General features: G+C 45.1%; 1 protein-coding gene across 2 annotated transcripts in view; it reads left to right on the top strand.

The window, feature by feature from the left end:
- LOC121568980 (E3 ubiquitin-protein ligase SMURF2) overlaps positions 1-14,651 on the top strand; it is a 63,048-nt gene that overhangs the window by 20,094 nt on the left and 28,303 nt on the right. For both annotated transcript variants that reach the window (XM_041879528.2, XM_045221138.1), the window contains 2 exons: positions 12,267-12,305; positions 13,535-13,643. In XM_041879528.2, the coding sequence (XP_041735462.2) occupies positions 12,267-12,305; positions 13,535-13,643 (148 nt within the window). The remainder of the gene's footprint in view (positions 1-12,266; positions 12,306-13,534; positions 13,644-14,651) is intronic.

Here is a 14,651-nt window from a genome sequence, read left to right as displayed (position 1 = left end):
AACCCTGGCGTTGCAAACGCCATGCTCTACCAACTGAGCTACATCCCTGCTGGCCATTCCCTCCCCTACCCTGGACGACACTGGGCCAATTGTGCGCCGCCCCATGGGTCTCCCGGTCGCGGCCGGCTACGACAGAGCCTGGATTCGAACCAGGATCTCTAGTGGCACAGCTAGCACTGCGATGCAGTGCCTTAGACCACTGCGCCACTCGGGATACTCAATAGCCACCCTTTGCCTTGTTGACAGCTTTGCACACTCTTGGCATTCTCTCAACCAGCTTCATGAGGTAGTCACCTGGAATGCGTTTCAGTTAACAGGTGTGCCTTCTTAAAAGTTCATTTGTGGAATTTCTTTCCTTCTTAATGCGTTTGAGCCAATCAGTTGTGTTGTGACAAGGTAGGGGGGGTATACAGAAGATGGCCCTATTTGGTAAAAGAGCAAGTCCATATTATGGCAAGAACAGCTCAAATAAGCAAAGAGAAACGACAGTCCATCCTTACTTTAAGACCTGAAGGTCAGTCAATCTGGAAAATTTCAAGAACTTTGAAAGTTTCTTCAAGTGCAGTCGCAAAAACCATCAAGCGTTATGATGAAACTGGCTCTCATGAGGACCGCCACAGGAAAGGAAGACCCAGAGTTACCTCTGCTGCAGAGGATAAGTTCATTAGAGTTACCAGCCTCAGAAATTGCAGCCCAAATAAATGCTTCACAGAGTTCAAGTCACAGACACATCTCAACATCAACTGTTCAGAGGAGACTGTGTGAATCAGGCCTTCATGGTCGAATTGCTGCAAAGAAACCACTACTAAAGGACACCAATAAGAAGAAGAGACTGGCTTGGGCTAAGAAACACGAGCAATGGACATTAGACTGGTGGAAATTTGTCCTTTTTGGTTCCAACCGCCGTGGCTTTATGAGACGCGGTGTGAGTGAACGGATTATCTCCATGTGTATTTCCCACTGTAAAGAATGGCGTAGGTGGTGTGATGGTGTGGGGGTGCTTTGCTGGTGACACTGTCTGTGATTTTATTTAGAATTCAAGGCACACTTAACCAGCATGGCTACCACAGCATTCTGCAGCGATACGCCATCCCATCTGGTTTGGGCTTAGTGGGACTATTATTTGTTTTTCAACAGTACAATGACCCAACACACCTCCAGGCTGTGTAAGGGCTATTTTTCCAAGAAGGAGAGTGATGGAGTGCTGCATCAGATGACCTGGCCTCCACAATCCCCCGACCTCAACCCAATTGAGATGGTTTGGGATGAGTTGGACCGCAGAGTGAAGGAAAAGCAGCCAACAAGTGCTCAGCATATGTGGGAACTGTTGGAAAAGCATTCCAGGTGAAGCTGGTAGAGAGAATGCCAAGAGTGTGCAAAGCTGTCATCAAGGCAAAGTGTGGCTACTTTTTGAAGAATCTCAAATATAGAATATATTTTGATTTGTTCTTTGGTTACTAAATGATTCCATATGTGTTATTTCATAGTTTTGATGTCTTCACTATTGTTCTACACTGTAAAAAATAGTAAAAATGAAGAAAACCCCTTGAATGAGTAGGTGTGTCCAAACTTTTGACTGGTACTGAGGGTGGGGGTGTGTATGTATGTATGTATGTATGTATGTAGTGTATGTATGTGTATATATATATATATATATATATATATATACACACACACACCCACACACACCACACACACACACACACACAGTATCTCACAAAAGTGAGTACACCCCTCACATTTTTGTAAATATTACAGTATATCTTTTCATGTGACAACACCTGAAGAAATGACACTTTGCTACAATGTAAAGTAGTGAGTGTACAGCTTGTATAACAGTGTACATTTGCTGTCCCCTCAAAATAACACAACACACAGCCATTAATGTCTAAACCGCTGGCAACAAAAGTGAGTACACCCCTAAGTGAAAATGTCCAAATTGGGCCCAAAGTGTCAATATTTTGTGTGGCCAACATCATTTTCCAGCACTGCCTTAACCCTCTTGGGCATGGAGTTCACCAGAGCTTCACAGGTTGCCACTGGAGTCCTCTTCCACTCCTCCATGACAACATCACGGAGCTGGTGGATGTTAGAGACCTTGCACTCCTCCACCTTCCGTTTGAGGATGCCCCACATGCTTGGCCAGTCCATCACCTTTACCCTCAGCTTCTTTAGCAAGGCAGTGGTCGTCTTGGAGGTGTGTTTGGGGTCGTTATCATGTTGGAATACTGCCCTGTGGCCCAGTCGCCGAAAAAAAGGGGATCATGCTCTGCTTCAGTATGTCATAGTACATGTTGGCATTCATGGTTCCCTCAATGAACTGTAGCTCCCCAGTGCCGGCAGCACTCATGGAGCCCCAGACCATGACGCTCCCACCACCATTCTTGACTGTAGGCAAGATACACTTGTCTTTGTATTCCTCACCTGGTTGCCGCCACACATGCTTGACACCATCTGAACCAAATAAGTTTATCTTGGTCTCATCAGACCACAGGACATGGTTCCAGTAATCCATGTCCTTAGTCTGCTTGTCTTCAGCAAACTGTTTGCGGGCTTTCTTGTGCATCATCTTTAGAAGAGGCTTCCTTCTGGGACGACAGCCATGCACACCAATTTGATGCAGTCTGCGGCGTATGGTCTAAGCACTGACAAGCTGACCCCCCCACCCCTTCAACCTCTGCAGCAATGCTGGCAGCACTCATACGTCTATTTCCCAAAGACAACCTCTGGATATGACGCTGAGCACGTGCACTCAACTTCTTTGGTCGACCATGGCGAGGCCTGTTCTGAGTGGAACCTGTCCTGTTAAACCGTTGTATGGTCTTGGCACCGTGCTGCAGCTCAGTTTCAGGGTCTTGGCAATCTTCTTATAGCCCATCTTTATGTAAAGCAACAATTCTTTTTTTCAGATCCTCAGAGAGTTCTTTGCCATGAGGTGCCATGTTGAACTTCCAGTGACCAGTATGAGGGAGTGTGAGAGCGATGACACCAAATTTAACACACCACCTCCCCATTCACACCTGAGACCTTGTAACACTAACGAGTCACATGACACCGGGGAGGGAAAATGGCTAATTTGGCCCAATTTGGACATTTTCACTTAGGGGTGTACTCACTTTTGTTGCCAGCGGTTTAGACATTAATGGTTGTGTTATTGAGGGGACAGCAAATTTACACTGTTATACAAGCTGTACACTCACTACTTTACATTGTAGCAAAGTGTCATTTCTTCAGTGTTGTCACATGAAAAGAGGAGGAGCCAGTTTCGAACAGTCCTCGCCATGCACTTCACCCCAGCTGCCGTTTGCCATTCTTTTTGTAGGTCACTTGATGTCATCCTACGGTTGTTGAGTGACATTCTAATTAGTTGGCGGTCATCCCGGTCAGTAGAGAGTCGTTTTCGCCCTCTGCTGGTCTGTAGCTTTGTTGTCCCCATTGTCTGCTGCTTGACCTTGTTCTTATGAACCGCCGTCTTTGAAATTTTAAGGATGGAAGCAACCTGACGCTCACTGTATCCCTCTGCCAGTAAAGCCAGAATTGAACCCTTCTTTTCCTCACTCAAAACCTTTCCTTTTCAACTCTTTTGGCATGGTCAATAGTTATTTTTTGATTAATATTACTTTTGAGGTACTATTAGCACTGTTTTTGCCATCCAGCTGGTCCTATTGCAAGAGGATAGTGATGACCACAACAGTGGATTTTATACTTTTCCTCGTTAAATAAGATTTGGTTCATGTGATCACCTAATCAGTACCTAATTCAGTAGAATGAGGTGTGCCTGTGTTGGAATTCAACAGACACTAGAATGGAATGGCTGTCATACATGTAGAGATGCTGATTTAAGAAAAATGTGCAGTCGTCTCTTAATTTTTGCCAGAGCTATATACATACATACATACATACATACATACATACATACATACAGTGGGGAAAAAAAGTATTTAGTCAGCCACCAATTGTGCAAGTTCTCCCACTTAAAAAGATGAGAGAGGCCTGTAATTTTCATCATAGGTACACGTCAACTATGACAGACAAATTGAGAAAAAAAAATCCAGAAAATCCCATTGTAGGATTTTTAATGAATTTATTTGCAAATTATGGTGGAAAATAAGTATTTGGTCACCTACAAACAAGCAAGATTTCTGGCTCTCACAGACCTGTAACTTCTTCTTTAAGAGGCTCCTCTGTCCTCCACTCGTTACCTGTATTTAATGGCACCTGTTTGAACTTGTTATCAGTATAAAAGACACCTGTCCACAACATCAAACAGTCACACTCCAAATTTCACAATGGCCAAGACCAAAGAGCTGTCAAAGGACACCAGAAACTAAATTGTAGACCTGCACCAGGCTGGGAAGACTGAATCTGCAATAGGTAAGCAGCTTGGTTTGAAGAAATCAACTGTGGGAGCAATTATTAGGAAATGGAAGACATACAAGACCACTGATAATCTCCCTCGATCTGGGGCTCCACGCAAGATCTCACCCTTGGGGTCAAATGATCACAAGAACGGTGAGCAAAAATCCCCAGAACTACACGGGGGGACCTAGTGAATGACCTGCAGAGAGCTGGGACCAAAGTAACAAAGCCAACCATCAGTAACACACTACGCCGCCAGGGACTCAAATCCTGCAATGCGAGACGTGTCCCCCCTTCGTAAGCCAGTACATGTCCAGGCCCGTCTGAAGTGCATTTGGATGATCCAGAAGAGGATTGGGAGAATGTCATATCTGTCAGATGAAACCAAAATATAACTTTTTGGTAAAAACTCAACTCGCATGTTTGGAGGACAAAGAATGCTGAGTTGCATCCAAAAGAACACCATACCTACTGTGAAGCATGGGGTTGGAAACATCATGCTTTGGGGCTGTTTTTCTGCAAAGGGACCAGGACGACTGATCCGTGTAAAGGAAAGAATGAATGGGGCCATGTATCGTGAGATTTTGAGTGAAACCCTCCTTCCATCAGCAAGGGCATTGAAGATGAAAGCGTGGCTGGGTCTTTCAGCATGACAATGATCCCAAACACAACTCTAATTAAACTCTAAAGGCAAATGTGTATAAATCTTTACTGTACATACATACATACATACATACATACATACATACATACATACATACATACTACGATTCAAAAGTTTGGGGTCACTTAGAAATGTCCTTGTTTTCTGAAGAAAACCAATTTCTTTGTCCATTAAAATAACATCAAATTGATCAGAAATACATTGTAGACATTGTTAATGTTGTAAATGGCTGATTTTTATTTTATTTTTTATTATGGAATATCTATGTAGGCGTACAGAGCCCCATTATCAGCAACCATCAGTCCTGTGTTCCAATGGCATGTTGTGTTTGCTAATCCAAGTTTATCATTTTAAAAGGCTAATTGATCATTAGAAAACCCTTTTGCAATTATGTTAGCACAGCTGAAAACTGTTGTGCTGATTTAAAAAAGCAATAAAACTGGCCTTCTTGAGACTAGTTGAGTATCTGGAGCATCAGCAATTGTGGGTTCGATTACAGGTTCAAAATAGCCAGAAACAAATAACTTTCTTTCTTCTAAAACTCGTCAGTCTGTTCTTGTTCTGAGAAATGAAGGACCTCACAGGTCCTCAACTGGCAGCTTCATTAAATAGTACCCGCAAAACACCAGTCTCAACTTCAACAGTGAAGCGGCGACTCTGGGGTGCTGACCTTCTAGGCAGAGTTTCAAAGAAAAAGCCATATCTCAGACTGCCCATCTTAATATTTTATTTTTATTGGCCCGTCTGAGATATGGCTTTTTCTTTGCAACTCTGAAAGCGGCTGAAAAACATCCCCACAGCATGATGCTGCCACCACCGTGCTTCACCGTAGGGATGGTGCCAGGTTTCCTCCAGACGTGACGCTTGGCATTCAGGCCAATGAGTTGAATCTTGGTTTCATCAGACCAGAGAATCTTGTTTCTCATGGTCTGAGAGTTTAGGTGCCTTTTGGCAAACTCCAAGCGGGCTGTCATGTGCCTTTTTTACTGAGGAGTGGCTTCCGTCTGGCCACTCTACCATAAAGGCCTGATTTGGTGTAGTGCTGCAGAGATGGTTGTCCTTCTGGAAGGTTCTCCCATCTCCACAGAGAAACTCTGGAGCTCTGTCAGAGCGACCATCGGGTTCTTGGTCACCTCCCTGACCAAGGCCCTTCTCCCCCGATTGCTCAGTTTGGCCGGGTGGCCAGCTCTAGGAAGAGTCTTGGTGGTTCCAAACTTCTTCCATTTAAAAGTGATGGAGGCCACTCTGTTCTTGGGGACCTTCAATGCTGCAGAAATGTTTTGGTACCCTTCCCCACATCTGTGCCTCGACACAATCCTGTCTCGAAGCTCTACGGACAATTCCTTTGACCTCATGGCTTGGTTTTTGCTCTGACGTGCACTGTCAACTGTGGGACCTTTATATAGACAGGTGTGTTCCTTTCCAAATCATGTCCAATCAATTGAATTTACCACAGGTGGACTCCAATCAAGTTGTAGAAGGATTGCTGAGGATTTTTATTTATTTAATCAATTTTAGAATAAGGCTGTAATGTAACAAAATGTGGAAAAGGTCAAGGGGTCTGAATACTTTCCGAAGGTACTGTATATGTGTGTGTGTCTCCATGTCCATGTGCCAAGATGGAGAGCTATGTATTTGTCAGTATGAGAGTGCGCCCGGCGTGACCAATAAAAACAGATTTACGATGCCGCCCTGTAGGTGCAAGCTCGCCGGTTTCCTTTTTCTTAGGGAAGGCTCCTGTCATCAGGACACACTTCCTATAAACCCATACATTTAAAGAATTCTGTGTGCTGGCAGGAAAATGGGGACAATCACTTAACGTAATGTAATTAAACAAAGCTATCGTGACAAAGTAGATTAAATGGAGGCCATGGGTTGGATCATATGGCTAATATATTTCTGTCAGCTATATGGTGTATGCTATGTTTCTTCAGTGGCTTATGGACCGTTTAATGCAATATTCTGTGTTGTTGGTGAGATGGGATGTGCAACCATTCTCTTTCTCCAGGATGGTTCTCTGACTGTCCTCCCACAGTTCTCTTCCTTGCTCTACATTCAGATCCTCCATCTGTTCTTTTCTATTTAGAAACTGCTTGTAAATACACTATATCACCAAAAGTATGTGGCCACCCTTCAAATTATTGGATTCTGCTGTTTCAGCCACACCCATTGCTGACAGGTGTATAAAATCAAGCACACAGCCATGCAATCTCCATAGACAAACATGGGAAGTAGAATGGCCCTTACTGAAGAGCTCACTAACTTTCAGTTCATCAAATTTCTGCCCTGCTAGAGCTGCCCCGTTAAACTGTAAGTGCTGTTATTGTGAATTGGAAATGTCTAGGAGCAGCAACGGCTCAGCCGCGAAGTGGTAGGCCACACAGGCTCACAGAACGGGACTGCCAAGTGATGAAGCGCGGAGCGCGTAAAAATTGTCTGTCCTCAGTTGCAACACTCACTACCGAGTTCCAAACTGCCTCTGGAAGCAACGATAACTGTTCGTCGGAAGCTTCATGAAATGGGTTTCCATGGCCGAGCAGCCGCACACAAGCCTAAGATCACCATGCGCAATGCCAAGCGTCGGCTGGAGTGGCGTAAAGCTCACCGCCATTGGACTCTGGAGCAGTGGAAACGCGTTCTCTGGAGTGATGAATCACACTTCACCATCTGGGAATCCGACGAACTAATCTGGGTTTGGCGAATGCCAGGAGAACGCTACCTGCCATCTGTAAAAATTTGGTGGAGGAGGAATAATGGTCTGGGGCTGTTTTTCATGGTGCGTGCTAGGCCCATTAGTTCCAGTGAAGGGAAATCTTAACGCTACAGCATACAATGACATTCTAGACGATTCTGTGCTTCCAACTTTGTGGCAACAGTTTGGGAAGGCCCTTTCCTGTTTCAGCATGACAATGCCCCTGTGCACCAAAGCGAGGTCCATACAGAAATTGTTTGTCGAGATCGGTGTGGAAGAACTTGACTGGCCTGCACAGAGCCCTGACCTCAACCCCATCGAACACCTTTTGGATTAATTGGAACGCCGACTGCGAGCCAGACCTAATCGCCCAACATTAGTGTCCGACCTCACTAATGCTCTTGTGGCTGAATGGAAGCAAGTCCCCGCAGCAATGTTCCAACAACTAGTGGAAAGCCTTCCCAGAAGAGTGGAGGCTGTTATAGCAGTAAAGGGGGGAACAACTCCATATTAATGCCCATGATTTTGGAATGAGATGTTCGATGAACAGGTGTCCACATATTTTTGGTCATGAAGTGTATGTAACACCATGAGAAGTATTAAACAACCATCATCAGGGAAACATTTAAGAGCGTCGCTGTTTGACATTCAGATTTATACACGAGAGGCAAGTGCTCTGCTACCATGGGAAAGAGCCCTTGAGAAATCACTAACTAACCAAAATGAGGCCACAAGGAGTGACAGTGAGGTACAAACCAAGGGTCCCATAACCCCTTGTGTTCATGTAAGATTCAATAACTCACTGAATCCTCTCCCTGTAAAAGTATAAAGCTGAGCCGAGGGATTCAGCCCTCCGTCCCATGAGAGGTGACACCCCTGAAGAGAGGACCGGGACGCCCTGTACCGTCTAGCAGGTCCATCTTCAGGCTCCTACTGCAGTCTGTCTGTCCATCCGTCCAAGGTGGAAGCCTGCTGAGCCGCTGGTATAGAGCCCGATCCGACCACGGCGTTCCCTTTCCTGGGGTCAACCAGCACTCGCATGATCTGGAGCCTGCCATGTTCAGCCATGGTAACTTAATTTAGCTGCCCTTCTCCAGGGAAACCCATCAGACAGTCAGGGCCGGACACATGGAATTATGTGTACAGCATTAGAGTTTACAGCCGGTCTTCACTCGCTAGTTTACTACGTGATCAGTCAGACTATCTGCCCAATACCTGCATAACATTGACCTACCTATCCCAACACATATATTGGTGGTTAGGCTATATATTGACTGAAGGAGAGGCAGTTGGCCCATGGTGTCTGAGTGTACTCTTGTCTGTATGTAATGTAGGGTCCAAGAAAATCTGTTTTTAATTTTTTTGCCTGATTCCGTATTCTCAGTTTTTCAAGGTTTCTGTTTTCCTCCATGTTTTCGCTCTCAAAATCACACTTTTCTTTTATAGAAAAACAACTAAATTGGATGTTCTAAGCCACATCAATGCTTAAACCACATCAGGAGACCACTTGAGGTCTGACATTTTTTAGAAATGTAGATTTTGGGTTGTAGTTACCTTTTTAATTCCAGTGTGCACCTAGCAAGAGGCTGTTATTTAGTGGTTTTTGTAGTGCACGTGATGGTAGAGTTTGCTAAACAAATACCCACTGGATTGATGCAAATAATCATATCATTCTGCCATTTAAGCGTAGGTTACTTTGTAGTGAACATTTAAATGAGAAGGTTTTTGGGAAAGCCTTTCCATCTACCAGAAGACTTTTCATTAGCATCATCGCTAGCGGCTACACAAAGTGGTAGACGCACTCACTGCGCATACACAGATGGGGAATTCTCGTTAACTCTTCAGAAAGTTGCAGGAAATACAAATCACTGATGCATTCTGTTCATGTCTTATGATAAACTTGCACAAATTAATTTTCTATACATTTAGTTGATTCCCTACTAAGTTCAATAAAACAATTTTATATGGTTGAATTCCGTTTTAATGTCTGGATACTGTGATTCCATCCCCATTCTCCGCATGGCAGATTTTATAGGGCCATAGTAATGAGAACTCCTCTCATGTTCTGATGGTTGGCTTCCATTGGATGATGATTGCTGCCCTGTGCTCCATTCATGCTCTGCGGTCAATCTCATCATTGGCTTCTCTGCTGCCATTGTCTGGTTGTCTCTGTAATTTCATTGGTTTTGTCTTGGGTCCGCTGTGCTCGGCTGTAATTCAGCCTGTTCTATATTTTACGTGTATAAGTGTAGTGTTGTTTTCCTGCTGTATTGATGGCTAGGTTTAATGTATGCTTACAGAAGGCCCGTTGGTTTTCATGTCCCGATCAGAGGGACATTACTGCAAGTTCTGGTGTGTGATGTGTCATTTCTCTACCACAGTCAGACAGGCCTATTGTGTCACCGGCCTCCTCTCTCTTCCCTCTTCCTCTCTCCCAGTTTACATTTGGCTATATGAGACTCACCATTGCCCTTTCTCACTGGGACTCCCTGTAACGTTTTCACTTTTCATGTCCATCTCCTGTAGCTTTGCTCCGCTGCAGCTGTGAAAATACAGAAAATTACCAGCTTTCTGAGTCCAGTTCTTTTGATTTAATCATCTATTTTGGAGAAACACTATGAAGCTAGTTTTCAGGACCCAGCATATGTTGTTCTGCCCATAGTTGGTTGTAGAAGAAGCAAGGGAGACCTGAATAGTGATAACACAGAGAGCTGTCACCTGATTCTTACAACTCTTCAGCTCCTCACGCCCGACTCTCTCTCTCTCACCTCTCTCTCTCTCTCACCTCTCTGCCTGTAAATAATTAATTAGATCACTGGAGCTAGAGCTGGTGTGCAGAGCGAGGTGTTGTGGACCCTTTCAGGGGCCTGTGGTGTGTGCGATGACTGGCATACAGTGTGTGTGTGAGACAGACTGAGACTGAGAGAGATGCATACCAGATGTTTGAGTAATGAGGTGGGTTTCACTGGAACGGAACAAATTCCCAGGGATGTTTGCTGAAAGAAATTCTTCCTCGTCTGTCGAGCATGTTCTCCCTCCCCATCCCCCAAGAGGGTTTAGATTCGGTTAAGACCTATTTTTCTCCCTCCTCTCTCTATCTTAATGGAGTAATTCTCATTTAAACCCAGAAACCCTTTGTGTGTGCTGAGTATATCAGTAAACACCATGTGTAGATGTTTGTTTCACACTGCTGTCTGTGATGTGTGTGTTTTAATTCAGTCCATGGCACTCTTAAATGGTGTTCTGTTCCCTGTCATACGTTGTTTCAGCTCCGACCTAAATTGATTTAGGAGTCAGGTTATGTTTCACATGCAGTGTAAGCACTGTGGTTCTCCCTGTGTTTAGCTGTGGGTGGGGGGGGTGGGGGTGTCAGATGAATAGCGGTGGCTGTAGATTCAATGCTGTCTGCCCCTATGGGCCTGCCTTTGTTTATTTGTGTTAGCAAAGTAAAGTCTGGACACTCACCTGCATGTGAGCGGGTCTCTGTAGCGAGAGGACACACAAGGGGCCCGCCAGACACGAGACAGATTTAATCTCTCAAAGATGTGAAATCGACTCACATGGCAACTATGGATGGCTGTCGCACCACAGTTGGCGCCTATGTGGGTGGTATTGAATGGCGCTGGTAGTGAGCATAGTGGGTGGATTCTGATCAGTGGGATGTGACCAGGATGGCCAAAAAATACATAGACCAAATACTTAAAGGTAATTGAAATACAATAGAAATCCAGGCCATTATTACCTGTGTCTGTACTGAAGTGGACCAGAGGGGCTGGGGCCGGGGCTGAGTAAGTGACTGAGTGTGTGGTGGTGGCTCCAGACACCCAGGTGGCCGTTGAGCCTCTTCATCCAGACCCAGTGGAGGGTGTTTAAGTGGCTCTGCCTCATTGCCTCAGCAGCCCCTCCATGGCTCTCACAGGGGAACTGCCCAATCTACTGCTCTGCTGCTGCAGGCTGGCTGCTGTGGGGAAGAGTATGCCCCTCCCTTTTAATAGTTCATATTGAATTAATGTGCGAATGCCCTATGATTCAGCATGTCGCCAACAAGTGCCCATATGCACTATCGTCAAGTTACTTTCTTGGTTGAGTTGCTCAACTACTGTAGCTATAAAGCATGTTGATGTGGGTCTATTTTCTGGAGGGGAACAGGAGAGCTCCTCATGTCATTGAGTCATCACCTGGTTGTCAGCTTATGATCAGTACACACACTCAAATTTAGAGATGTAGGGTCTGGCACAATTCAGTCTGGCTAAAGATATATGTTCATGTGTTTTCTCTATCACCTGAAAGTGAAATTACTTGTCTTACATTACACATTATAAAATAAATGCTCCTGCTGCTGTTGCTTATGTAATGTAGCCAAGGCTATCTATATCCAAGATGGAGCGCTTTTCGATTCAGTTCCCAGAGTAGCAGTGTATAACTTCAGCCCTGCACAAACCTCTCCCTTGGCAGTGATGTAACCCCACAATCACAACAGCCTGTCAGTGTGTAATATGTGTCTATCTGCAACGATTAAAAATAACACCGCATTCTCCTCTTCTGTTTCAGTCCTCTGCGCCAAAAACCTGGTGAAGAAAGATTTCTTTCGTAAGTAACCCAATGAAAGCTGTGTTTCTGATCCTCGACTCCATTTTAAATGGCTTTATAGATTCATAGTCGGGGGGCTTGGGGGCTTTGACGTCTGCAGTGTGAGATATGTATCCCCCATGAGAAATGTGAAAAGTGGGTCAGTTTGTGCTGATAAAAGAGGGCCTGCTGCCAGCTGCTAGAGTTCTCTACCAGCAGAACGCCATGCTAACACATTCAACCAGCCACTACACTACACCAGCAAAGAGGAAAGGGTTAGCAGCCTGTAATGTTACTACTGATATGTTTGTGGAGAGCAAGATGAGCTCACCACATCACCATGATGTAGCTTATCAATATTAGCCAAGTATTTGTAATAAAACTAGGCCTATTTTATTGCCTTTATTTCTGCATTCACATTTCATGCATTGAGTCACACAGGTCTGAAATATCAATAAGTATGGGATCTCAATAAAACGTTTATACCGTCATTTAAAGCTAGTCCATTTCAGAGTGAAACAGCACAGCATTTCAGTGTGTGCTAGGTGTCCATAGTGGCCCCAGTGTTTGGGTGTGTTTGGGTCAGGCTGTCATGGAGAGTGAGTGTGTTAAGGTCCCTCACTCAGGTGGTTTCTCTGGTGCCCATTCCTCCCATTCCAGCACTCAGGGACTGAGTAAACACTCACTCAGTCAGGGCCTGGGTGGAGAGAACTCTGGGAGTGTGTGTGGCAGCAAGGTAGGCTTGTCTCTGTGGGATACTGTATTTATGTATATGGAGAGAGATATATATATATTTCTAAGTGCATTTTTGTTTTGTTTGTGTGGGCCTGCATGGCATACGTGTGTGTGTCCGTGAGCTTGTGCGTCCACCACATCCAGGCAGTGTGCAGGTGAATGTCATCCAACATGTCCCTCAGGTCTGTCTATTAGTGTCAGTGTCATTTCCACCCGTATCTCTAGATATCTGTCACTCGGGTCAGGTTCAGTCACACTATCAGATTCACACATCAGCCATTCCTAGACTGTTAGAGAATGTTATTCATCAAAAGTAGTTTTCTTCAGATGCCCTCTTTTCCCGCATTCAGAAACAGTGTAGTCTCACTTCCATCTGCATAATGAAATCATCGAATAATGATAGAGTGATGCCTGTAAAATTTTCTCCTAGTACAGCCTGTCCTTGGCCAGGCCAGTGTGCTGAGGCAGTGTGTGTGTGTGTGTGTGTGTGTGTGTGTGTGTTTGTTCCCCTGCAGGCCTCCCTGATCCATTTGCCAAAGTGGTGGTGGACGGCTCAGGACAATGTCACTCCACAGACACCGTGAAGAACACCCTCGACCCCAAGTGGAACCAGCACTACGACCTGTGAGTCCCCTCATCACTTAACCCGCATAATGGATAGCGCAGAGCTTGTGCTTGACACAGCATCCATATAGAAGCAGCTGTGACTAGATGTGAAACTGTGTATCTAACAGAAACCTTACCTTAACCTGCTGATTTAGTAATGAACCAGCATTCTGCTGAACTGCGGACCCTCTCTATAACCTTCACCAGTGCCCTCTATGCTATATCTACACCAGTGGAGGCTGCTGAGGGGAGGACAGCTCATAATAATGGCTGAAACGGCGCGAATGGAATGGCATCACACACCTGCAAACCATGTATTTGATACCATTCCACCCATTCGGCTCCAGCCATTACCACGAGCCCGTCCTCCCCAATCAAGGTGCCACCAACCTCCTGTGATCTATGCATTCCTTCAACCTCACCCAACTCCAATGTGCCAAGTGGACATCAGGGATGTGTCAGATATTGATTCTGCAGGATCTGAATGCCCCTACAGTAAGCTGTGTTTATGTCTGCCCTCTCACTTATCTGTAGGCCAGCGATGACAACTCCACTGGGGTAGCTAACGTGAAAAATAAAAACATTTAAATAGAACCATGGGGAGGGAAACTAATCTCAGAAGCCTTTTACCTTTTGGACAGAAATATGTGCATGTCTTGTTGCACCCATGTCGCTTTTCCCAAAGACTGCTTGTCTTGTGAAAGCAACCTGGAAAAAGAGAGGGGGGGAGTGAAAGGCAGGGAGAGTGAAAGTTTCCAGTATTTGCCCAGTGTTTATCCAGCCATCACACGTAGCTAACATAAAGAGGAAGCACATGTCTCCTTTTGTTTGGTTGCTCAGGATACCAGACCCTCTCCCAACATGGCTGTTTAATTAGCTGTTCATGTCCCGTGTGACAGGAGGGAAACACAGCCCTCAGTCAGTCAGTCATTCCCACTGTGGAGGAGAGAGAGGGCTGGACACAGTGATGGATGGGAGAATATCGACCTGTGTGCTCCCCAGGCGGAGCCAAACGCACGCACACAC

Source organism: Coregonus clupeaformis, chromosome 7 (assembly GCF_020615455.1).
Source record: "Coregonus clupeaformis isolate EN_2021a chromosome 7, ASM2061545v1, whole genome shotgun sequence".
Classification (NCBI taxonomy): domain Eukaryota; kingdom Metazoa; phylum Chordata; class Actinopteri; order Salmoniformes; family Salmonidae; genus Coregonus; species Coregonus clupeaformis.
Note: the sequence above shows the minus strand (reverse complement) of the source record. Positions and strands in the feature narration are given on the sequence as shown.